Source organism: Coturnix japonica, chromosome 19, assembly GCF_054131305.1.
Source record: "Coturnix japonica strain WE chromosome 19, WE-NBRP24, whole genome shotgun sequence".
Classification (NCBI taxonomy): domain Eukaryota; kingdom Metazoa; phylum Chordata; class Aves; order Galliformes; family Phasianidae; genus Coturnix; species Coturnix japonica.
Window position 1 is genome coordinate 6,568,322 of NC_140681.1, and position 24,636 is coordinate 6,592,957.

The 24,636-nt window shown below is 54.1% G+C and overlaps 4 protein-coding genes across 5 annotated transcripts in view; 1 reads left to right on the forward strand and 3 right to left on the reverse strand.

Moving 5' to 3' along the window:
• The window catches only part of RIMS4 (regulating synaptic membrane exocytosis 4), a 49,096-nt gene extending 41,496 nt beyond the window's left edge, over positions 1-7,600 (forward strand). Inside the window, exon 7 of one of the 2 annotated variants that reach the window (XR_014935952.1) lies at positions 375-514. Coding sequence is in view for 1 of the 2 variants with exons in the window: in XM_015881677.3 (XP_015737163.1) it covers positions 375-593 (219 nt within the window). In the remaining variant the exon portion in view is untranslated. Of the gene's footprint in view, positions 1-374 lie in introns of both variants that reach the window. The other variant, XM_015881677.3, reaches the window with a different exon arrangement.
• An 875-nt stretch (positions 7,601-8,475) lies between these two features.
• On the reverse strand, positions 8,476-12,907 carry KCNK15 (potassium two pore domain channel subfamily K member 15). The gene is made up of 2 exons (XM_015881465.3): positions 12,420-12,907; positions 8,476-10,361 (listed from the first exon to the last, which is right to left on the reverse strand). The coding sequence occupies exons 1-2, from the start codon at positions 12,700-12,702 to the stop codon at positions 9,448-9,450; spliced, it is 1,197 nt and encodes a 398-aa protein (XP_015736951.2). The 5' UTR covers positions 12,703-12,907; the 3' UTR covers positions 8,476-9,447.
• LOC107322920 (P2Y purinoceptor 1-like) lies at positions 10,224-18,778 on the reverse strand. The gene is made up of 2 exons (XM_015881469.3): positions 17,288-18,778; positions 10,224-10,361 (listed from the first exon to the last, which is right to left on the reverse strand). The coding sequence occupies exon 1, from the start codon at positions 18,694-18,696 to the stop codon at positions 17,359-17,361; it is 1,338 nt and encodes a 445-aa protein (XP_015736955.3). The 5' UTR covers positions 18,697-18,778; the 3' UTR covers positions 10,224-10,361; positions 17,288-17,358.
• A 1,243-nt stretch (positions 18,779-20,021) lies between these two features.
• Positions 20,022-24,228, reverse strand: CCN5 (cellular communication network factor 5). Its single transcript, XM_015881474.3, has 5 exons — positions 24,055-24,228; positions 22,229-22,436; positions 21,524-21,775; positions 21,222-21,400; positions 20,022-21,077 (listed from the first exon to the last, which is right to left on the reverse strand). Exons 1-5 carry the CDS (start codon positions 24,112-24,114, stop codon positions 21,069-21,071), a joined length of 708 nt encoding a protein of 235 aa, XP_015736960.2. The 5' UTR covers positions 24,115-24,228; the 3' UTR covers positions 20,022-21,068.
• Positions 24,229-24,636: the final 408 nt, after the last annotated feature.

The following is a 24,636-nucleotide window of genomic DNA, read 5'->3' on the forward strand; positions in this document are numbered from 1 at the left end:
TGTTGGAGCTGTGGCTCCGGGGATATTTTGTGCATGTGCTTGGCCTACAGACGTCGTCCTACTGAAGAGGAGTGTTTCATCTATGCGTACATTCACTTCTTTTGTATGGGGAAATAAAAAATCTGTTAACATTCAAATTAGGAAAGTTGTGCTAAAAATACAGGTAAAATGATCATCCAGATCTTGACATAGGCAGTAGCCTAGTGTATCCCTGTGTATGCCTGTGTAGCCTAAGCATTTACACACTTCTTGGATTCTAGTAAAGCCCGAGGAAGTTGGATACATAGGAGGAGTAGAGAGATTGGTCAGACTGCTGCTTCCCAAGCAAGCATGTGAGTTTGAGGATTAATTGTGCTCCCCCTCTTGTTTCTAAGGTGATAGTCTGGGGAAACTACGGCCGCATGGAGCGCAAGCACTTCATGGGAGTCGCAAGGGTCCTCCTGGAAGAACTGGATCTGTCAACTTTAGCAATTGGCTGGTACAAGCTCTTCCCAACCTCCTCAATGGTGGATCCCACTACAGGCCCGCTCCTGCGCCAGTCCTCGCAGCTTTCCCTGGAGAGCACAGTGGGACCCTGCTGTGACAGGTCTTAGTGAGTAAGGAAGGGGGAACTGCTTTTGTTTTTTAAACATGCTGTCAAGGTTTTGTTTGCTGGAACTCTGACCTCAAGCGCAATGCATGTTCAATCAGTTCTTGTGGAGCTGGAAGAGGAGGATAAACCAGTGACCTTAGACAGAAGACAAGGGGGAGGGTGCTGTACCCTCTCAGTTGGAGGAGGTGCCGTGGGGCATGAGTCCTAGTTGTCAAATTAGACATACACCTCTTGTTTCGCTTCTCTCGCTGTCATTCTTGGACCCTTGTTTCAGATCAGCATTAACTCTGGAAAGTTGCAGCATTTGAAAAATCTGGGGGGAGTAAGGAAGGTATTTTTCCTAGCTGTGCATCTTCCAAATTTCTTAGGCAGATTCTTTCTCAAAGTACCTGAAAAATGCAGAGGCCAATATCTGACCTAGAAAGAGCAAGAGCAGAAAGTTTCAGAGGGAGTATGAGTTTTTCCTAAGATCTTATTGAAGGAAGAAAAAAGAAAGAAACCTGTAATTCTTTCTTTAGTATCAATTCCACATCGCTGAATCCTGTAGCACTGTCACTGCTGTGTTTTCAAACTGTGCCAAATTACCAGCAAGTGTCTTTCCTGTATTACTTGTGTAACACTGCTGATGAAGCATACTTGGTGGGAGAATAAGTGCCTGCTTAGACCAGGCAGTTTGAACAGAGTTTGAGTTTAGCAGTCTAATTATCTGCAATTTTGCTCAGAAAAAAAGCCCCACCAAACCACTGGAGGCGGGAGCTGAGCATCAGACTTGCAGCTTGAAATATGCTTTATACCTTTACACCCTCACTTGTTGCTCTGCATCCTTCAGTCACATCTTCTATCTCGTGCTCTTCTTTCATCTCCTTTGTAGCAGTATATACCTGCTGGAGATGCTGCCCTTCCTGTTATGCTATTGGCTGACCTGAAACGGGGCTTTTTATTCTGCCACAGGAGAATGAGACTTTGGGGGGGTGCAGACAAAAGAAATTTGAGTCTGTCACCTGACAGGAAGGTGCTGAGAGCACATAACCTCCCTCATGGAAAGAACATTGCTTTAGGCACTCTCAGTAATACGCAAGCATTGTCAAATGCCCTGAAAGAAGAGATGCTGTCCCCAGAGTATGGAGCAGTAGTGGGTGAGGAAGCTGAAGGCACAGTGGTCACAGCATGTATATTTCATTTAAGTGCAACGCTAACTGGAAAGGAGCCTTGTAGGTGAACCTGTGAAGCACATTCTCTGCCAGAAGAGTCATGTGCTAGAGAAAGGCAAGTTAATCCTTCACAAAATTAAAATCTTCTCTTTGAAAACCCTTTTTGTCCAAAATAATCGACAATCTCCAAAGATTTCCTGCTAACAGCTAGATTTTTTGTCATAATTCTTAGTGAGGATTTGGTGATTGCACTTTCAAAATAAGCTTTGGAGATGTTTTACTTTGTAATTTAAAGGTGAAGGTCCCGTATCATGTTTAGGAGTGAGCAGATCCTCAGCCTCTCACTGAGGCACACATTTATTTCTGCATGCGGACCTCAGCTTTGTTAGAATAAAAGCATGACTGTAGGGTGGATGGTGAGAGCAGTTGCTTTTGATCCAAGCTTGTATGTGGCATTTTAAATCATTTTGAGATAAATTACTGAATAGATACAAAACAAATAGGCCTTACAATAATGTCTGTAAAATTGATATGATATAAAGGAGAGGGAAGGTGCAGAAGGGACATAGAAGGATTGGGTTTTTAAGTGGCAAAAGCCTCAGCATTTCAGCTAAATCTCTTAATTTCCTTGAAGAAATATGTCTCTGGCCTCTCACTAATTATTTTTTCTGATCGTATTAGACAATTTCTATATATTAGCTGAAGAAAGTTTGTTGCATGCTGGTCAAACTATGTTGTGGCGCTCATTTTTTAAAGAAGCACATTTACTGTAATTCAAGTCAGCATCCTTTCCTCTTGGTATGTAGTGAGTACTAGGCAATATTGTACAATACGTGTATGAACTAGAATAGATTAGGTAGATTTAGTGGTTTGTAGCACCGGATATTTTAATAACTACGTCTTTAAAAGGACTGTGGGGAACTCTGAGTACGTTCCAAACCTGGCAACTGAGAAACGGGGCTTCTGTTCTGAGTAGTGCTGAACAATTCCTATTGGAGACTGTTTGACGTTATCTCCTGGTAACAGCCAGTTGGTCAGCTTTGTCCTCCGTCAGTAAGGTGAACGCAACACTGCAGTCTTTTATGTGGAATACGAGACCGTATATGCCAGAAAAAAATCCCTATGAAATATTATTTAATGACTGTCCATTGGAAAGCTCAGTTCCTCTCTGTGCCTGGCAACGTGTCTCTAAATCCCATCCCTCTAACAGCGCCTCAAGCTCAAAGATAACTGGTGTCATTAAAACAGGACTCAACACGGAGCAGTGTCCACCATCTATTTGTGGTCATTCTGGAAGTTTGTTGTCAGGGTAAAAAAAAAAAAGGACAACAAAAAAAGGCACTTCCGCTCATGTTGTTTCTATTAGCAACCCAAATTCTGCATTTTGAGGTCATTCTGACAGTCTGCTTTGGACTGTTTTCTTCTGCCTTGTTCCCTGGTTGGTGGTAGCCTGATTCTCCCTTGTGTTTGAAGTCAATTCCAAGTCCTGTTTCTCCGCAGTAAGTGATGGTCGCAAGCTCTGGCTGCCAGGCCCAGAAAGGTGATACAGTCCTGGTGGTTCTCCTTTGTAAGGCAGATGGACTCACAGGAGCCCTTCCAGGAGTGCCCTCAGGGCACAGTGTCAGGTCAGGCTGTCACGTTGCCCAGGTCTCAATTCTGGCTTCACTCATGCCCATGATTCCTGCACTGACCATGGCATATTGCAGTTAAAAATGAAGTCTAGTTTTCCATCAGTGTTAAGACTCCCCATGTAGCATCCATGGCAAATCTTGGGCTTGGAATGGCTTCTTTTTATAAAACCTAACCCCTTATTTACTTTTGAATTTGATCTGCCAGTTTCTGTCTAAGGTGGTGTGATGTGCTGGTTGTGATTACCAATGTGTTGGAGCAGTTTGCCAGGGTGGTTATAATCAGGGAGAGAAGAAGAGCAGGAGACTTTTAACGTAAGCAAAAGAAGCCATCATAGTGCTTTTGGTCTGTAAGTGCTGATGAAGGATGAGGCTGAGGAGAGTACCTGTCCTGCACAAGGTTGGTTCCCTGCTCCTTGTGCATTAGATGCTCTGTTCTAGCAGTAGCAGGAAGGTTGCTTGCAGGAAAGAGCCGGAGAGCTGATCCCTGTTACCTCTATTACTGTTACTGTGGGAAACAAAGGGACTCGTGGTGCTGAGCGCATCTCTGAGGCAGAGCCATCTCTCCCCACGTACCCCAGCACACCAGAGCCCCTCACGTGGCTCTTGCTCCCTTGGGCTGAGCAGAACATGGCCACGTTTCTTCAGGCAGCAATGCGAATTCTCCCAGTCTCCCGGTGTTGCTTTCCCTTTGCCCCAGCACGGCTGGGATGCCATAGAGACAACACAAGATCCTCATTCTGCAGTTCAATGCACGGGTCCTCATCCTGTGTCCACATCCACGTGGGCAGGCAGAGTAAGGGCCCGCTGACTCTCAGTCAGCCAAGCACATCCCCACTTCTTGGTGTGGATTGCTGCACAGATTCTTGCAGAATTATTTGCTTTGGATGATGATGTGTATTTAATGTTTCTAGCTACCAGATCCTTTATCGCCGTACTGTTCTATATGGGCAGGTCTTCTGGAGTCAGAATATCAGGGCTCCTCCTGTACAGGGGCTGTTTTTAAGACGTTGAGGCAGTTAACAGAATCTCAACCTAAGCATGTTTAGTAACGTTTAGACAGCAAGACAACTTTTTTATGAGACTCATTTTAAGTTAGTTTATTATTACATGCTGTTAGTAATATTTTAAAACAGGAAAAATATTTTTCTTTAAAGACAAGATGATGTATGTTTTTTAACAGATAGCATCATTTAGCGTTTTCAAAGATGTTTATTGTCCTCAATATGGGGTTTACTCATCCTTTTCATTTCTGCGTTCCTCGTTATATTTTTACCACCCTTTTTTTTCTTCCAAAAGAAAAGAGATGTGTGTAAATAACCACTGGAGAAAGAGTCCTATAGGGAATTCTGTTCAAACTGACCATAAGATCCTTAGTAAATATTTGTCATTGTTCACGAACTCTCAGCTATTATTCGAGCCTTTGTTGAAAGAAATAATTGATGTTGTATTTTCAAGATGAAAATGACTTAGCTAGTTTTGTCATAATCCTGTACTCTGTATAAAAATCTTTTTATAAAGAAAGTCTACTAGGCTAACAAGCAATAATATATTCCACTTGGTGTGCACAGGTTGTGACTCGCAGGCTGTAGTACATATTGTTGGTACAGTTTATATAATTGTCTTCAATCTTAATGACATCACTTTTGAGAAAGGTCCGTATTAACTTTGATTGTGAACCTGAAGGTTGGGCTGTTGCCTTGTAAGAAATATTCATCGTGTAGGCTTCTCTGTGAGTATATGTGCCCATTAACATGAAATCTCTCTTAGGTGAAGAATGAAACAGCTGTAGGCGACTTCATACTGCAGAGTTTAAAAATAGTTTCAATATAAACTTAATGACTGTTTCAAGCGCCCTGTTTTTCTTAGGCTATTTAGTATTTATAACTCAATGAGAACGGTTCCCACTGCCACTGTAGCCCTGATAAAGCAAAAAAACCTTTGCACTCTGGGCCGCGTGAGTTCTGCCCCATAGCTGCCTGTTTGCCTCGAGGCAGCGCGGGCAAGAAAAAGGGAGTTTATTTCAGAGCAGCAGATTGAACTGCTCTCATTTAAAGGCTCTGTGGGTTGTTTTGTCAATTTCATAGATGGCATTTGTCCCTTTTGTTAGAAAATTCCACCCAAGGCAGCGAAATTGCACCTTCATAGAGGATCATGGGGGACTGATGTGTAAATGGGAGCGGGCTGCTCTGGGCTGTCCTTCAGTGAGTGATGCTGAGCACAGCAAAAGATTTTTCTGTGATGGCAGGGTCAGGATACTGGATTTTAAGTCAGCTCTATCGTTGTTGTGGTACCTAAAATAGAGCAGCTTCAGAGCAGCATCCCGCTCGGTTGCCTGTGGCCCATCTTTGCATTGTTTGGAGGTTGCCACCTGCCAGCTGTGCAGTGGTGCTGGAAGCCCGGATGGGTAATGAGAGAAATAATTCACAGCTGATTGTGAAATGCTTGGAGGATAAAGAGCCATGTGGATGCTTTGCCATCAGCAGAGCAGTCCATGGGAACACTCACATTCTAATTGGTGTCCGTGTGTGTGCAGCCACAGTGCTCCCCCCTGGGGGTCACCTGGGCTGTCTGCCCGCCATGACAGGGAACTTCCTGCAGCCCCAGCCCAGCCCCAGCCGCTCGCACACAGCAGCAACATCAGGCTCTGTCCTCAGGAGTCTCAGGCATTTCCCACGGCGTGGACGCCTTCTGCCCTCCTTTCCCTTTGGTAGCTGCTCTTGTCCTAGTGGAAAAGAGGAACGAGAGAGTTCCTTGTAGCATTTGGTTCTTTGCACTTTAGCAACCAAACATGAGGAGGAGCCAGCACCAGCCCCTTACGGAGCACCAGCAAACAGAGGCTGAGACCTAATACTTTTCCCTTCATGCCTTCCCAGGAGCTGAGTTGGCAGCCAGCACCGTGTGGTTAAACTGTGCTGAGCTGGGCCAGCGGGCAGCTTTGTGTTGATGCAGCACGTCAGGAATCGTGCGGCCCCCAGCTCAGAGAGGAGAGAGCTTTGTCCTGCAGGAAGGATGCGTGGACACACAGCATGTGGGAGGGGTTTTGGCAGGAGCACCCCAAGGTAGGACTCAGGGCATGTCTGCTCCAGGACTTGGTTTTTAATTGCTTGGGCTCCATGGATTCAGATAGCTGCCCATAGGGCTCCAGCTCCCGATGGGTCTTTACATCTTGCAGCATTCTTTCCTTGGGGCTGTTGTTCCTTACCCAGTGCTGCTCTCTGGTTTCTATTTTGGTGATTCCATCTCCTGGACCTAAAGCTGCTTTGAGCCTTATTTGGAGTGAATCTGTGGTGTGTGCCCTCAGCCGTGTGGTGCTGGGAGCTGCAGGCTGTTCTCTGGTTCAGGTGGCAATTGGACCTCAAGGCCCCAGCACAGTATTACTGTGGCCCTACCACCACCCAGGGGCAAGTGTCCCAGCCACGTTTTGTGGCAGTGCTGAGCTCAGAACACAGGGTAACTCCATGCCAAGTCTGGTTGGAGCTGAGGGTCTTGCAGGCTCTTTGCAGCCCATGCCATACAGTACAGCCAGCTGGGAGAAAGCAGGGATGGGAGGAGCTGCCTCTGTGCTGGCTTTTGCTTTCCACTGCTCCCTGTGTGCGTTCTCCCTTCCCTCTCAACACGAGGCCTTACTCCAGCCCACAGGCCCAAGGATGCCTGCAGCCCCTCTTTGCACTGCGGCATCCATCCCATGCTGCTGGGCAGCCCGCAGAGCTGGCCTCTGCGTGGGGACAGGGCTGTCCTTCCAGCATCAACCTACAGTGGGCTGCTGCCTCCGTGTGCCCCCAGGGAAAGCTGCTTCCATTGGGTCCAACCTTTTTACATCATCAGTTGCTCCAGAAAACAACAAACAATAGCTTGGCAGGGGCACCATGCAGTTGCTACCTTCTCCTCTCGCCTTCCTGTAGGAGAGTGGGAGCTTCTCCAAAGCATTTGGAGATTTTTAACGCAGCCCGCTGAGCTCTGATCCCACAGAGCTGGAGGGGACACCAGGACGGGCAGTATTGGCCCTGCTCCTTCCCAGGGGCATTAAGGTGTAGGGCTGCCTTGGGTGGAAGCGTGGGACACCACAGCGGTGTGCTGCGGCTGTGGGCAAAGGAGGGTTGTGCTGTACTTCTTTCCTGTCTGTAGGTTTAATTCAGATGATATGTGATGATTGAGTGATTTACAATTCAGTGTTAAGCTAATGAAAACGTTGATAATGGTGACAATAAAAACCTTGTTTTTTTTTATCCTGTGGCGTGTTGGATTATTTTAACCTAAAATTCAGCTGGCTCATCCTTTCTCTCCGTGCCTGAAGGAAATGCTGTGAGCTCAACCTGCTGCATCGCAGCAGTGCCTGGACTCCTTCCTGATGCTCTCAGCAGATGGGTTTTCTCTGAACCCACCCTAATTTCAGTCCTGTGTTCCTCTCTGCCATTTCCAGATGTTATTTTGTCTATGGGCATCTCCAGGCAAACAGCTGAGCTCTCCTTTGTTTTTACTTCAGGCAGAAGCCTTCTGCTCTTGCTGTTATCTTCTGTGGGGACCCATCATGGTCACACTGGCGATGGTAGATTGATTTGGAAACCCTGGAACAGAAAGTGCTGCTGGCAGAATAACAGCACTGTGCCCCAGGATGGTGGGAATTCAAAAAGCATTGAGTGTTCAGGGGAGTGTGGGGACCCCTGGGGAAGAGCATCCCTGGGGGTATCACTGGGACTGCAGTCCTGGTGCAGGAGGGATTGCAGTGTTCCTCCCCTGAGAGTTTCTTAAAAGGTTTTCTTGTGCATCCCAACCCCTGTGTGGACTGGCAGGGCAGCTCCCCACCTCCCCACCACCCTCCTGCTGCAGCTCCAGCCCCAATGGAGCCCTGGTCCTGGTCCTGGTCCTGTGTGACACAGGGAGTGATGAATGGCACCTCCCACCCTCAGACCATCACCAGCTCCCAGAAGCAGGATGGGCTCAGACAGCCACTAAGCAACCAGTGACGTCCCCCAGGGACATCCCTGCACACAGGATACCCACAGCCCATCTGTGGCAAGGCACAGGGAGCCTGGCAGGATGCTGGGCTTTGGGCTCAGGCACATCTGCTCCTCTCTTCTGACAAACACTTGTCCAACAGCAGTGGGGTTGACCTTTTATTAAACCTCCCAGAACAAGAAGGAGACAGCAAAGCCTATTCTGAAGCCATCCTGATGTGGGTACTGTGCATGCCTTCCCCACTGGAGGCAAAATGGAGAGGAAAACCACACAAGAGGGGATTTTAGATAGAACTGAGTGAAAACATCTGTTTATTAGGGGAAAACAAAAAAGTGAAGCAGAGCTGCTCCCAATGCCAGAGCCCAGCCCTGCTCTCTTGCATGGTGGGACCATGGGGCACCAGCTGGAAGCAGCCTCCTTGCTGGGGCCCTTTGCTGATGTCCTGATCTGGACCTGACCCTGTGCAGGTGGCTGCATGGTTCAGGCTGGAGCTCACTGCGGCTGAGCCTTCTGCACAGCTCACAGGTTTGGCTGCAGTCCTTCTCACCAAGCAGTCCTTGTGAGCGTGATGCTGCACAACCTGTTGGCAGGTGGGTGCATGGAGCTCAGCTCTAGGGCTTCTAAATCCCTTCAGCAGCCATACTGCCATCAGCCAGAGGGCTGCAGCCCACCCTGGGTCCTGTCCTTGCATGGCACTGCCTCATTTATACCCAGGGAACAGCCTGTGGGACGTCTTCAGCCCTGCAGGACTTGCTAACATGAGTTTGGCCATTGCAGTCCTCTTGGCAGATGTGGCACAGCCTGTGTGGCAAGAGGCAGCGACTGTGGCTCAATGACCAAGGCAGCAACACCTTCATTTTGAGAGCAGGCAGGTGGGAAAGCAGACCTACATTAAAAGGGCCTCTTCAGACCCAAATGCTTGAGCCTGCCTGGGAGGAAGGAAAACCAAACAGTGCATTACTGGGGCTGTCTGCCCTGCTGGAGAAGCGATGCCATCTCCAGGCCCAAGGTCCCCTGTGTAGGGCTGGCTGCCAGCTGGGAGGGAGGAACAGAAGAAATGAAAGAGGTCGGAGGGGCCTGATTGCTCCGCTAATAGTTCATCAGCACAACGAAGCTCCTAGATGGATTTCCTGCGTGGCCGTGGGTGCCGCGGGCAGCGGGGGCTGCTGGATGACAAGGTGCTGGCTGGGGACGAGCCAGTCTGTCCCCGTGTGCTCAGCGACACCTCGTCGATCTTGTATGAAATGGAGTTGTAGTAGACGGGGTTGGTGTGGCAGCTCAGGGTCTCGGGGTGGGAGGGCGCGGGGCTGCCGCACAGCGGGGCCCGGTAGCACAGGCAGGTGCAGAAGGCCGGCACTTTGCCCGCCCCATTGGCTGACTGCCGCCGCTGCCGCTCCGCGTCCTCCTGCACCAGCGGGATCAGGTTCATCTGGCTGGTCCTGTCTGCTGCCGGCAGGAAGATGGCCTTGTTACTGTGCCCGTCCTCCTTGGCTGTGAGGTGGATGGTGTTGCGGGCCCTCCGGAGGGAAGCCCTCTCCTCGGCATCGCGCCGCTCGTCTTCCGAGTTCATGGTGAGGAAGCGCAGCACCACCAGGTTGAGGAAGGCGCCGATGACCGTCAGCCCCACCAGGATGTACATGAAGCTGAACGCCACGTAGGGTGGCTTCTTCTGCAGCGCCTCGTTCTTCTGCAGGGCCACAAAGTCTCCGAAGCCGATGGTGGTCAAGGTGATGAAGCAGTAATAGTAAGCATGGAAGAAAGTCCAGCCCTCAAAATAAGAGAAGGCTGCAGCCCCGATGCACAGTGTTCCCATGCAGGACAGAAAGCCCACCAAGACCATGTTCTCCATGGAGACGTTGGTTGTTCTCATGCCCAGACACTTCTTGATCTTCTTGAGCAGGAGCCGCACGACGGTGTTCATGCGCTCACCCAGGCTCTGGAACATGACCAGCGTCAGGGGGATGCCCAGGATGGCGTAGAACATGCAGAACACTTTGCCAGCATCTGTGCCTGGAGCAGCGTGCCCATAGCCTGCGTGGGGGAGGGGGAGAACCATAGAATCATTAAGGGTGGAAAAGACTTCTAAGACCATCAAAGTCCAGTCATCCACCAGTACTGCCCACAGCCCTCAGTGCCACATCTCCACAGTTATCACCTCCAGTCATGGTGACTCCCCCACCTCACACAACCTCCTTCAGGAGCTGCAGACAGCAATAAGGGCTCCCTTGAGCCTCCTCTTCTCCAGGCTGAACCATCCCAGTTCCCTCAGCTGTTCCCCATAAGACCCCACAATGCTCACACCCCTCACAGCCCCACTGTCCCTCTATGGACACCCTCCAGGCCCCGATGTCTGTCTGGCAATGAGGGGCCCACAGCTGAGCACAGCACTCAAAGCACGGCCCCATCAGAGCTAAGCACAGGGGGTCCCAAATGCAGCCATGTATTTAAGCAGTGGAGCAGAACCTCCCACTCTCCTCAAATGCCTCTCAGAGATTTAATTTCCCCACCTCTCTCCAAGTCTCAGCACTATGACTCAATAACACACACAATTATACCGTGAGGCACGATGAGGTGCTCATCACCATCCTCCGGACCCGGCTGATCCTGCGCCCACCTCAGTTACATAAACTGAACTGAAACCAGCAGCCTCTGACCTGCCGGGGTGAGTAAGTGCTGGGCTGCGAGGAGTCGTGCAGCGTTGCTGCATGGAGGCAGAGGAGGCGTCCAACCTTTCCTTTGGGTTTCTGTGACAACCTGCTGGGGATGGAGGTTCCCATGTGAGGGCCTTATCCCCAGCTCCGCTGTGCTCTGAGCTGCCAGGGTGAGGGAGGAGCAGCCCATCCCTGATATCCCTAATTGCTGCATCTGTTTATAAAGCCGTGCAACCAAACCCACTGAACTTAATTCCTGCGTGACACATCTCATGGAATACAGAGCAGAACATAGACCACAACGGCAAAACAAACAAATACATAAATCCAAGCCCAAAAGCTGAGTGCAATTATCAGGTCCTAAGCACAATGAGAGCAAGGAGGACATAAATAAAATGATCCAGAAGAGCTTCTGTAGCCTGAGAGGTTCCTGAAGGAGCGTATGACTGATGCTTTCAAAATGACGAGGCTGCGTTGGAAAGCTGCACAGCCACATTAATGTTAAAGCTGAGATTCATAGCACAGCGTGACATAACGAGGGCTGGCGTGCCGCCGTTTGAGAGGCACAGCACCTGGGCTGGGATTATTTATGGCAGGGGGTGTGTGATAAGCGTGGCAATTGTTTGTCACAGCCGACAGAGGCATCATGTAAATGAAGCTATAAGCTGTCACGGGATGATGGGGGTTTTCACTGCAGCCATTCATCCTGCCGGGGCCGATGCTCAGCAGCTTCTTCTCCCGGTCCCAGATCTGCTGCCCGTGCGGAGCTGCCCCGGGGGCTGAGCGCCGTCCCACGGCCGCGGCAGGGCAGGAATTGGCCCCGGGGCTTCTCTGCTGCAGCGCTGATGTTTGCTCGGGATCCCAGCGGGAGCGATGTGAGCGCGGGACCCCAATGACCGCCCACCCTGCTGGGATGCTCGGGGTGCGTGGATTCATGCAAGAGGATTAATGAAGTGATGCTAATCACCTTTGTGGCCAACCTCGGGATACAGGCACCCCCCGTTCAATTGAGTTCTACTCTATTGTGAAGCAGCGGGCAGAGCGAGGCTGGGCTCTGGTGAGCGCGTACACCTGGGGGCTGCACGCGGTGCCGCCACCCCCCGACCTGACCCTGCGGGCTCCCGTGAGCGCAGAGCGGGACTCGGCGGCCGTGCCGGCAGCTGGGCCGGCAGAACCGGAGTTTGGAGCCGGCGGAGCCTCCCGCGCAGCTCAACCGGCCGGTGCGCGGCTCCGGCTGCGGATTTGAGCAGCGCCGCTCCCCGTCCCGCACCCGCCGAGTCCCGCAGCTCCGGCCCCGCCTCGCCGGGACTCCGTGCGCGTGGCCGCCCGTGGCCGCGGTCACGTCCCGCACCGCGGGGTCCCGGCGCGGCGCTCGGCGGGGCGGGTCGGGGCCGCGGTGCCGCGCGGGGCCGGAGGCGCGTCGGGCTCCGGCACTCACCGATGGTGGTGATGACGGTGATGGCGAAGTAGAAGGAGCCGGCGAACTTCCACTGTCTGCCGGCGCGGTGCGGCTCGGCCTGCAGCACCAGCCGCTCCAGCTCCCGGTAATCGTCGGCGGAGAAGCGGTACTTCCTGCGCAGCTCCCCGCGCTTCTGCTCCAGCAGCCGCTTGCGGCCGCTCTCCGCCTCCGACTCCAGCGCATCGAAGACGGCGGCGCCCACCAGCAGGTAGGAGAAGATGCAGAGGATGAGCGCTGCCGTGCGCAGGTTCTGCCGCTTCATGGCGAGGCGCGGCCCCTCGCTCAGCCCGGGCTCCTCATGGCCCCGCCGCCCCTCGCGCAGCCCCGCGCACACGCGCAGCGCTCCCCACGCGCCCCGCAGCCGCTCCCCGCCTCCCTCCGCCCGCACCGCGCTGCGGGGTCACGGCCGTGCCCGCTCCGCTCCGCCCTGCCCCGCTCCCCCCTGCCCTTCGCTCTCCGGGCGCGGCGTTTGGGTTTGTTCGTGTCTCACCGCCACCCGACGGCGGCAGCGCTGCAGGGGATGGATGGATGGATGGATGGATGGATGGATGGATGGATGGATGGATGGATGGATGGATGGATGGATGGATGGATGGATGGATGGATGGGTGGAGGGATGGAGAGGAGAGGAGAGGAGAGGAAAGGAGAGGAGAGGAGAGGAGAGGAGAGGAGAGGAGAGGAGAGGAGAGGAGAGGAGAGGAGAGGAGAGGAGAGTGGATGGGTGGGTGGGTGGGTGGGTGGGTGGACGGACGGACGGACGGACGGACGGATGCCCCGTGCCGTCCCGGGGCACGCAGAATCATCTGTGTTAGGAAACAGAGCCCGGCGGCTCGGCTTTGCTTCCCCAGCAGTTTATGTAAGCCGTATGTTTCGCCTTTTAAAAATAGAAAGATGCTTCTCCCGAGTTGTGCATTGTAGGAGATAACATCTCCTTCAAAAATAAACTGCCCATCTCGGCTGGGAGTGGCGGAACCGCCGGGAGAGCTGCTGGTATGAAGCTGCTGGGGCACTGAGGGTCCGGTCTGGAGCAGCCGGTTGGTGCTGCAGCACATTACCCCGGTCCAGATGCACCGATGCATTTGCTCTGCAGATGGGCGCAAGCTGCACGCACAGCCCCCATCGTGTGCAACTGCAGGACAGCGGCTGCAGCTCCGGGGCTTTGCTCTGATCACAGCCCATGTAGGACAAGATCTGCCCATACACAACAGGGGCAGGTTCAGTACCAAACCCTCCTGGTGACAAACAGTGCTAAGCAGAGCAGGGCTGCACAGGCAGTGCACACAGCAGTGTCTGGGTGCTGTCATTGGCATTAGAATGAAGGCAGTGCTGCACAGAGACCTTGTGCTCATACATTTCTTTACCCACACACAGCAAGTGCACAGAGCTGTGTCACACCACACACACATCCCTCCTGCCCAGAGAGAAGCCCCACGCTGCACAGCTCGGCCTTCGTCTTCATGCTGCTCTCATTGCACTTGAGCAAGGGCACATGGGAACCGCAGGATGGGAGCAGGCAACATAAAGCACTTCATCATCGATTTCCAGCAAGAAGTTGCATTATGAGATGACGGCTCTCCTTTTTATCCAATGGGGAGGCGGACGGACAGCTGAGCTCTGTGCATAAAGCAGGAGCTCTGGTGATTGGGGTGTTTTCATCCTGGGGGCTGCAAACAGAGTTGGCTGCATGGCTTTCATTGGCCTCTGGGGTATCCCACTGCCTCCTTCCCAGCCCCACAGTCTGGGAGCCCTGGCACCTGCATCCCACTGTGGATCCTGCCCCATGCCTGAATTCCCCAGCCCCGCTCCCCTGGAGCTCATGCATGGAGCAGCCCCAACAGCCAGCGCTGCTGCTGTCAGTCTGTGACCACAAACTCTATTTTCAGCCTATTAAGATTTTATGTGCTTGGAAAGCTGTCAGTTGAGCAGCAGCCAGGCACACAGCACCTGCCATAAAGCGCCTGGCCTGCGCCCAGCTGGGAGTGGTGCTGCTTTGATCTCGGTGCATTTATTTGTTTCGAGCACCTTGGCTTGAATCACAAAAACAAGCTAAAACAGTAATGTCCATACTCCATCACTGCTGGGATTGTTTGCTGAGAAGCAGAGCAGACAACCAGTTGGGATATGGGCATCCCAGCACAGCCGGGGCTGAGGGTAGTAGCACTGGGATCAGCACACAAACACGGCCACGGTGTGGCTAATGCAGAGCAGGACCTGCCCCGCTCCCACGGTGGGCAATGCTATAAATGAGTTCTCAGCTGCAGGCCGGGGAGGAGCAAAGGCTCTGGGAATGCACTGCAAATATGCAAGGATTGTCCTGAGGATGCCTGGATGGCAGCTTTGCCCTCGTCAGTGGTAGCTATGGAAGCAATGGAAGCATCCTCCACCTCGAAGTCGCGATTATTTAAACCAAATTCCTGTTTATGCCCTGAAGTTTCCCAGCTGCTTCTCTCAGGGTGGATGAGTCGGGGCGGTGGGGCGGCTGCTCCCCAAGGGGCGCTGCTGAGATGCTCCTGTGGCTCTTGGCCATCGTTCAGTGGCTGAGCCCCATCCCCAGGGCAAAGCACACAGCGGCACCGCAGCCACAGCTGCTCTGCGGATCTCTGAGTCAGTGATGGGAATGAAATTAACGCTGGGCTTTGGGGAGCCGGGCAGAACGCCTGCTTGGAGCAGGAGGATCAGCCTGGGGCTGCAGTGGGGCGAGGAGCACTTGGCTTGCTTTGATATGCTCCGTTTGAGTGTCTCTGGGCAGGGGCTGAGGCATGGAGCTGTGCAGGTGAAGCTCTGAGTTACCCCAGGGCACCTCCTGCCCCATGGAGGTCCCAAACCGCACAGTGTTCCCTATTTATACCCACACACATGGAAGAATAATATGAGACCAACAGCCTCACACAGCCATGCTGGATGTTGTTCTATTTATATGGTGAGCTCTCCTTAACAAACTGTTGGTCTCCCAGATGCCAAAGCACTCTGCACAAATACTCTGCATTTCATTTTAAAGAAACACTCACTGGCAGCACTTAATCCCACACATATTTACCATTTTTGCCCGGATCACCCAGAGTTAACTGCATTTCCATTGCTTTCCCAGCACAGCCCATGTCCTTGGTAAATCAGATGAGCTGTCAGGTCAGCTCTCCCTATACCCAGAGGTACTGGGACAGTGAAACTGCTCTGCTGCAGAAATAAACACCTCTCACTGCATTCAGGGATGCTGTGACCTTTCATTAGTGACCTGCAGGACTCAGCCCATTCTGCACACACTGCAGCTCCCATCACACCACAGGAGATGCTCCCGAAGCCCCCAGCCCTGCACTCCTTGCTCTGCTGGGGACCTCTGGTTTAGCTGCTGCTGACAGCAGTATTTCCTTGTGTAGCATTTCGGATGCCAAGCAGAACAGTTCTGCATTCTAGGGAAGTGAAATGGTTGTGTATCTGTACATCTCTGCTTGTCACATTTGTCCCCTGTGGGGCAGCAGCTGCTCTTTGCATGGGGAGGTGCCTGGAGGGAGGGCAGCAGGAGGGGGCTGTTTTGCTGCTCACAGCTGTGAGAGCTGGGCAGCCTCATGTGCCAGTGGTTCTCCTTAATTACACACACAGCTAATTAAGGGAAGGAACTTGCCTGGGTTTGAGGAGAGATGGTATTGGGTTTTTTTTTTAATTCTTCAGCTTGCACGGAGAGTGGTGCTGCCCGAGGGTCAGGAGGGCTGTGAAGCACAAGATGCCACTGAGCCCTGGAGCCTTTGTTGCAGTGTGCAGATCCCAATGGCTGCTGCTGGTTTGGCTGATGTGGGATACGGATCCATGAGATGCTGCAGCTCCTGGCTTAGGGCTGGTCTGTGGGATACAGATCTTTGACTCACCCTTAACAATGATGTGGGGGCAGTGGATGAAAGCTGGGTGCATGGAGGGGGGCAGAGCTGCCATGTGCCCCTGCTCCATCCCCATGGCCAGCTGGCTCCGTGCTGCTCTAGAAGAAGCCAGAGGAGCACAAATGAACATGTTAAGTGTTTATTTGCAGCTCAGCTGCATTAGCCCTACGTGATTGTCATTGTGGAGTGGCGAGGTCAGGCCGTGTGAGCAGCAGCTGGTTGGTACAGGTCAGGCTTTGCTCCAATTGCAGCCTGCATGGGGCCATGCTCTCCAGGTACGAGGCAGTTCTAACTCATGTGCCCCTTCTGAAATCTGCTGCTTCAAGTCTCACTGCTCTGTTCGTGCTTTGCAGCTGTTTGTGGTGGTGAGAACCGAAAGCAAAAAGCAAAGTGCTGCTCAGGAGCTGCTGCTCCTCCCTGCAGCAGAAATGCCCCCACATCCACAGAAGCTGGCGCAGCCCTGGCAGCTCAATGTACCTCTGCACAACTTCAGCTGGTGCTGCCTCTCTGCAGGTGACAGGTGCTCTGAGCTCCCTGGTGCATGGCCTGCTGAGCACATGGCTCAGCTCACTCCAGTCATTTGCCTTTGTGAATTAAAACGAAACCCTGAGAAACTTTAAGATGCTGGTTTGTTTGTTATAGACTCTTCCAGAAGAATGAATAATGCTGAAATACATTTTTCTGCTGTAAAGGAGGCGGGCAGCGGAAGATAAGCCAGATCCCAAAGCAGCTCTGCCTCCAGAAACAACCAACACCACTGCTGGCACAGTTTAGTCATGTTTAAATCAAGATCTGTTAGTGAATGTTTCCATTTCTACAGCACTTCCCCCTGCAGAACTCCCCCTCTCCTCCATCCTGCAATGCAGCAGCTCACTGCCCCACTTGGGGCTGACTGCTCTGTTTTAAAGCCCGAGCCCGGCCCTGATGCCCTCAGTCCCATCTGTGATGCTGGAGCTGAGGACTGCAGTCCCATCTTACCACAAAGCATTCTTCAGGTGGGGGGAAAGCTGAAGCTGATGTGCACAGCTGTTGGGGAGGTGCTGCGCTGCTCAGAGCTGCTCAGAAGCTTCCTGCTCCCCAAGGATGATGCTGCTCCTCGTCTCGTGGGCTTGGTTAGAGGATTCCCACGTGAAGATGGATCCTAGGGTCTCTTTGGCCCTTTGGTGGATATTCCTCATGCGTGACATGCAGTCTTTGCTGGTCATAACGTAGAGCAGAGGGTTGAGCGCGCTGTTGAAGCTGGCCAGGCCCCTGGTCACCTGATAGGAGACGTAGATGTTCTTTATGGCCTGTGTGCAGGACCCCTGCCGCTGCCAGGCTCGGGACAGCAAGTTGAGGTTCCTGAAGATGTGGTAGGGCAGGAAGCAGACGGAGAAGAGGACCATGACGAGCACCACCAGCCTGATGCTGCTCCTCCTGAGGCTGGGCTCCACCGTGTCACTCCTGCAGAGCACCACCACCACGTGGCAGTAGCACCCGATGATGATGAGGAAGGGGATGACGAACCCCGTCACGGTGACGGCCGCGGTGTAGGGCACGTAGGCACCCAGGCTTTCATCCCCCGTCGTGTCGTGGCACTGCGTCCCCTTAGGGTTCATCTTGCTGAAGGCGAAGTCAGGGCCCACCTGTGCGACGACCCACAGCCACACGGCAGCACAGAGCCGGCCCGGTGACATGGCGGCCTGGCAGCGGCCCCGCGCCCGCAGCGGGTGCACGATGCCCAGGTAACGGTGCACGCTGATGCAGGTGAGGAAACCGATGCTGGCGTAGAGGTTGAGGTGGAAGAGCCCGCGGGTGAGACGGCACCAGCCCTGCCCGAAGGCCCAGGTGCGGCCGTGCAGGTAGTAGCTGATGAGGAAGGGCAGCGTGCAGACATACAGCAGGTCGGCCAGACCCAGGTGTCCCACCAGCGGGCTCAGCGGGCCACGGGGGCCGGCGTGCAGATGCCACAGCCCCAGTATGTTCCCAGCCAGCCCCAGCGGGGTCACCACCAGGTACACGCTGGGCAGGAAGCGCTGAGCGAAGGCGGCATCCACGGGGCACGGGACTACGCTGCTGTTGTCCCAGAGCAGAGCGTTGGTGGCCATCGGGCGCTGCAGGAGATGAGCAGGCGGTGCGGTGCTCGGGGAGGTGCCTGTGGGGTCAGGATCCATCCCTGGGGCTGTGGATATGGGGTGCGGGGCTCCGGGAGGAGCTGCCGGCCCGTTGGAGGTACTGCGAGCAGGGCACCAGGGCTCAGCTATTTCTGGTGGTGCTGGGAGGGGCGGGAGGAAGGCATGCATGGGGCGGCTCTGTGCTGTGTGGGTGGGAGAGCTCACAGTTCGCTGCCACTCTTCTTGCTGTGTCCCATCCCCAGGGAACACTGCTGCAGCTCTTGCGCCCCACATCCAGCTCCGACCTCACAGCCCACAGACAGCGGGTGTTAGGAGTGAGGGCAGGGCAGAGATCTGCCTGCAATGTGCTCATGGCCCTGATCCAGCACAGCGCGTGCCAATGGCAGTGCCAGCACCATGGGTGTGCAACGCCGCCTGGCCTCAATGCACCTCCTGGGTACTGTGCAGCAGAAACATCCTGCTCGATATCCCTTCCATGGATAGAAAATAATCTCTTCTTCCCCCCCTTTGGGCAGTTTTAAGGAGGGAGCACGAGGAGCGCTGTGCCTTCCCCCTCCTGCCCGCAGGCGCTGTGGGTGTGACGCGGCAGGCACACAGATGCAGTGAAGTTTATGCAACAGTTAAAAGGAAACCCAAAGAGTGCGATCCCAGCTTCACTGCTGAGCAGCTGCTGCAGCTCAAACAACACCAGAAATAGCGTTATCTCCGGGCACCAGAGCAAACAGACCAACGGGCAGAAGGAATGCAGCTTTCCCTGGCAGGGTTATGGCCCTGCCCTCCTGTGCTGCTGTAGGGAAGCCTGAGCCACAGTAGTATCTTCTGTATGTATGCGGATGTGTTGGCTCTAAAAACAATAGAGATTCACCGGATGCAAAAGAAGCCTGTTTTGTTACTGGGTCTGTCGATGGTTACACATGCTGGCTGAGAAACAAACCATGGTCTGCAACTCTCATGTGCCGCTGTGGGTGCGGATGTGGCTCTGAGCTTCAGGGCTTCCCAGAACCCTAATCTGACACCTCCCAGCACCCCGCAGAGCCCGGCTCCTCTGGGCCTGCAGGAAGCACTAACTGCCCAGACAGCACAGCTTATGGGGAGCAGCAAACACTGAATGGCAAGGGTCAGATTCCCTCTGTTCTTAGGGAAAAGTAGCTCTGATTTGTTTGGAGTCATTAATTCATTGTTGAGGTGTTCTCTGCCGAGTGAATCACAGCTCCCCCCAAAACCAAGAGATGCAGTGAGTCATTTCTGTTTGAGATACAGGTTGTGACCTTTAGGACTTCACCACCAGCGTGGGGTGGCTGGGATGGGCTGAGCCAACACAGGGGCCACATCTCAGCACACGGAAACCAGAACCTCCTTGAACTCAGGATGTTAGTTGTGTTGGTTGTGCCTTACCCGTGTCAACACAGGAACATTGTGGGTTCTAAAGCCTCTGTGAGCCTCACATCACTGCTGTTTATGGCACAGCCACCACAGAGGCAGAAAAGCCAATGGTGCTCAGTCCCTCGTGCTGTGTGCTGGCATGGAGGCTCCTGCATCCCCGTCATCCCACTAAATTAATGGTTGGTGTCAGTAAATAATTCTCTTTGTAAGCAATGTATTGTTGCGTGAGCAGCAAGACTCTTCTTTATTATTATTTATTTTTACTTTTTATTATTTTCTCATTTTTCTTTATTTTTTCCCCCAAAAGAGGTGACAACACCCTTCACACTGATTTATTTCCAGCACCTGCTGGGGCTGCTGGGCTCTGCTGCTGGCCGAGGGGCTCAACCCAGGGTAACACGCTGCAATCACGTTCACAGCGCTTTGATTGCAGGGGTGCACAGCCAGGATACACAGCCTCGCCTGCTCTGCTCTCCGCTCTTCTCGCCCTGCTCTGCACATCGCTGCGAGGCCGTTAGAGGGCATTTGGGTTTCGTTTCTGAGCAGCCCCTAAACGTTCACCGCCGCTCCGCTCTCCTGTGCAGCTCTGCGCGCTGGAGCAGCTCCAGCCCGTTGGGCTCATCGCTGCTGTTTCCTTTCCCATCTCCTGCCTTTCTGCTGGCCTTAGTTTTTGGGGTATGCGCTTGGATGCGGGGTGGTATGTCTGGTGCCTCCTCTGTCTGAGTTGCTCGCCTGCCAGAGCCCTGCCAAACCGCCGGGCTTTGGAGAGCAGGCAGCCAGGCGGAGTGGGAAGCTGTTTGTGCTGGAGGGATGTGGGGAAGGTGAATGGGAGCTGCCGGTACCTGGGTGTGGTGGCCCTCATCCCCAGTGTGGGGGGCAAAGGGTGCCCTTCTAGTGGTCTATTCTGCAGAGCAGAGCTGTGTGTGTGTGCTTGGCACAGCAGCATCACTCAGCCCCTTCCAAAAGCCTCTCCAGTCTGGGAAAGGACCACGTCCCCTTTTCTCAGGTGGGTTTCCCCATCTCATACAACTGGGTGCTGCTGCCCAGCCACCCTACCCAGGGCAGCAGAGTACACAGGCGTGTTGTAGGGATCTTGTTCTCTATTTCCACCCTCCTCTGCAGCTGAAGTCCATCAGTTCTCCCCCAGATTCCCAAGGGACATGTCTTCCATCTCCTCCAAAACCACGGTGTCATGCACGTGTGCCAGCCAGGTCATTGGCTCTGGGATGCAACCAGGGTGGGTATGGCTGCAAACACCCTCCTCATCCCCTCTGGAAAGGCAAAGTGGAGCAATGTGAGGACACTGGAGGACTCATGGCTGGGGGGGCTGATGGGGCGTGCACGGGGTGGTGGCTGGGATGTCCCATTTTCACTCCAAGCTGCTGCCTGGAGGTGTTGGCATCACCATCACTTACTGCAGGGGATGCTGCAGGCAGAGCCGGGCAGGGCCTGAGCATGCAGAGCCGCCGCTGTGTCTCCAGCTGACAGTAGAGGTTCTGGTTGGAGACACGGGTGGAGAAGCCCACGCCGCAGGTGGCAGAGCAGGCACTCCACTCTGTGCCCCACGGCTGGCAGGGGTACGGCACTGCATGGGCTGGATGGAAACAGAGGAGGGAAAAAGGGATTGGAGCCCAGTGCTGCTTTACGTGCCCTATGCCATGGAGAGAGGGGCAATGAGGGGTCTCGTTGGAGCTCACCACCTCATTCCACCTCCTACCTGTCCCAGTGCTCTGCAGGAGGTGCTGTTCTCTGGCCTCGCAGACCCACTCAGGGCAGCACTTCCCTGGGATGTCCACACGCCGTGGGTAGGGGCAGTCTGGGGTGGGCAGGCGAATGTCCTCCTGGCAGAGCGGGATGCAGGTGAAGCCCCCATCCAGGCAGCGGCACTGCAGCTTGCAGCTGGGCTGGAACACCTCCCCATCACGGTACAGCCGCCCGTTCACCTCACAGCCCTCCTCATCATCTTCAACTGCAACGACAGCAGGGAACCACTGGGGCAAAGGGACAGAGAGTGGGGGTGGCAGAGGGGATACCTGGTGGTGACTGGGGGCTGCTGAGAGGAGGGGGAACTGCATGGTCACAAGGGCATAGGGAGGCATGAGGTGGTGAGTTGCTTGATCTCCCCTTCCCTGCCTCCTACATCACCAGGTGGTGAGAAACCCACAGCCCTCCAGTCCTGTCCATGCCACTCAGGGCTTTCAGACTTGAAAATATCCCCCTGTGATTTCTCTGCAGCTCTCCATCCCCAGCAGCATCTCTGGAACCCCTGTGCCCATCCCACTCAAACCACCCCCAAAACCCGGCCAGCAACTGGAGTTAGAATTTGCAGGAGCATCAGCGCAGCCCTGCAGCCAGCTGTGTGCATCATCCTCAGCAGAGCAGCTCTCAGAGCCATGTCCAGGTCCCCAGACGTGGTGCTCACAGTTGCAGGTGCCTCCTGTCCCCGAGCTGTAGTCACAGATGAGCCCCTGGCTGCGGTCGCAGACATGCAGGAAGTCGCAGGGCTCTCCCAGGCGCCGGGCACAGACCCTGCAGCAGCCACAGCCATCCAGGACCAGGGGGGACCCGCGTGGGCAGCGGGGCAGCACATGGGGGCAGTAGCACGGCCGTCGGCACAGCTGGGAGCACACCTGGGGGTACAAAGCATCTCAGGTTCAACACAGCTGACGGCTGCAGTTGCACTGGGATGGGCTCTGAAAGTCAACCTTGGGTTGGGTGGAGGCAGATTGTTGGCTCTGCCCATCCATGGGAACGTGGCAGTGCTGCTGGGAAAGCTGCTGTCTTCTTAGGGAGCGATTGCACAGCACGATGGGCTCCCATGGAAACCAAGAGAATCAGGGATACCCTGCGGGCTGGGGGCTGACAGGCACCACTGCTGTGAGTGCAGGAGGAGGTGCGGCTGGGAAGTGAGCATCCACACACTGGGGCTCATCAGGTGGTGCTGGCAGCCCCATGTGGCAGCTGGTGCACAGTTGGGGATGGCGAGGGCATGGCTCCTCCCCAGCACCTCGCTGTGAGCACATCTCTTATTTGTGCCAAGAAATGGGGCAGCACATTTGCAAGGGAGAACTGGAGCCTGATGAAGCTCACTGCTGTTCTCTGTGCTATAGCTGCCTCCTCCCCTGCTCTGCCTGCAGCAGCCCCTGCCAACCTGTGCCCCATGGAGCTGTGCTTGTTCTGTGCCTGCAGGAGGTCCCCCAGGTGGGCAGCACTGTGTCTGTGGCTGTTCTGCACACACCATTACCCTGACATGTCTAACAAGGGCAGCTGCTGGGGCTGCTGCATGTTGGGTCTGAAGCCAAACGTTTTGGATCTGCAGTTTGCCTGTGCTGCCCTGCACAGTGCAGGTATGTGTGCAGCCCTGCCAGCACATGAGAGGTGAAATCTATCCAAAATGGGCTGGGCAGTCTTTGCCTTGTTCTGGTCCTCTCAGTGAGCAGCACTGCTGCTGTAGCAAAAAGCAGGGGGACCATGAGGGACCAGGGCAGCAGTGGCATTATCCAGATTTGGACTGAGGGCAGAGAACAGCTGGTGGGTCTCCAGAGCTCACTGAGGTCTCCTGGCTGGGAGCTGCTCATCAGTCACAGCAAACCCAGGAGCCAAGTGCATTTTTCATCTTTCAGGTTTCTATTACAGATCGATGTTTTAGAAGGATTTGCCCATCCAGCTCTATTAATCCATTTCCCCGTGCTCCCTACAATTAACTTGTCATTAGATGACAATGTGGCTCCTGCTGGAGATCTTAAGTGCCGAGGAAAGCAGTCCAACAGGCACCAGGCTGCTCTGATGTCCCTGCTTGCAGTCTGGCCTGGGATTCAAGCAGCAATTACAAGAATTTGGAGCTGACATACCCCAACATTTTTCAAAGCCCTGCTCAGGGAGCTGTGTCATGCAGAATCCAAGAGAGGAAAATCAAACGCTTGGAACAACCCCAGTGTATTGGATGCTTTGCGTGAGCATCCTGGGATGGGGGAGAGCTGAATAACGCTGGGCTGGTGCTCACTGCAGAGCCTGCAGGGGCTGCAGGGATGGCTGCAGGGGCAGGTGAGCAAACAGAGCACGTTGCTGCAGCACAGGCATTAGAGTTAAGACCATGCTGCTACTCTCCCAGGCAGAGCTCTGCAGACATACAACTGTCTGCCAGCTGTCAGGGCTACAGCTGCACTGCACCCTCCCCGCAGTCCCATACTGGGAATCCTGGTGCTGCCCTGAGTGAGCCTGAAGAGATCCCACACCCCAACTCCTTACCTTGGAGAGGATGCAGAGCAGGGAGAGGATGAGGAGCTGCTTCTCCAGCTGGAGCCCCATGTTTGCAGGCTTTAAAGCCCCGAGTGGGTCCTGCTGGTGTTTATAGTCTCCTTGCTCTGATGTCACTCCCAGGCTCCAATACAAACAGGAGTAGGTTTGGACGAGCCTCAAGATTTGCTTTCTTTTTTTCCCAGCCCACATTCCAGCTGACATTTCCACTCCCCTCAAGGTGAGAGCGTGCTGTCTGCTGGGAGAGCAAGAGAAGGGAAGGGACAAGGGACAAGTCCCCGATGGCACGGACATGGCAGAGGGGGCTTCTGAGCATGGGCTGCCAGGCAGAGCCAGCACCTCTCTGCTGGGCTGTGAATAGAAAGGGGTGTCTGATCCCCTGACATCCAGCCTGGGACACTGCCAACACAGAGCAGAGCTGGGAACCCAGCCCCGTATTTAACACTGCCCCACGGCACAGCTACTGGAGAGGGATATGTCACCCACACTGCATGGAATCACAAAGCTGAGAGCAGGATGCTGCCCCTCTGCTGTGAGGGATACACAGTGTGCAGGACTGGTCAGGCAAGCTCT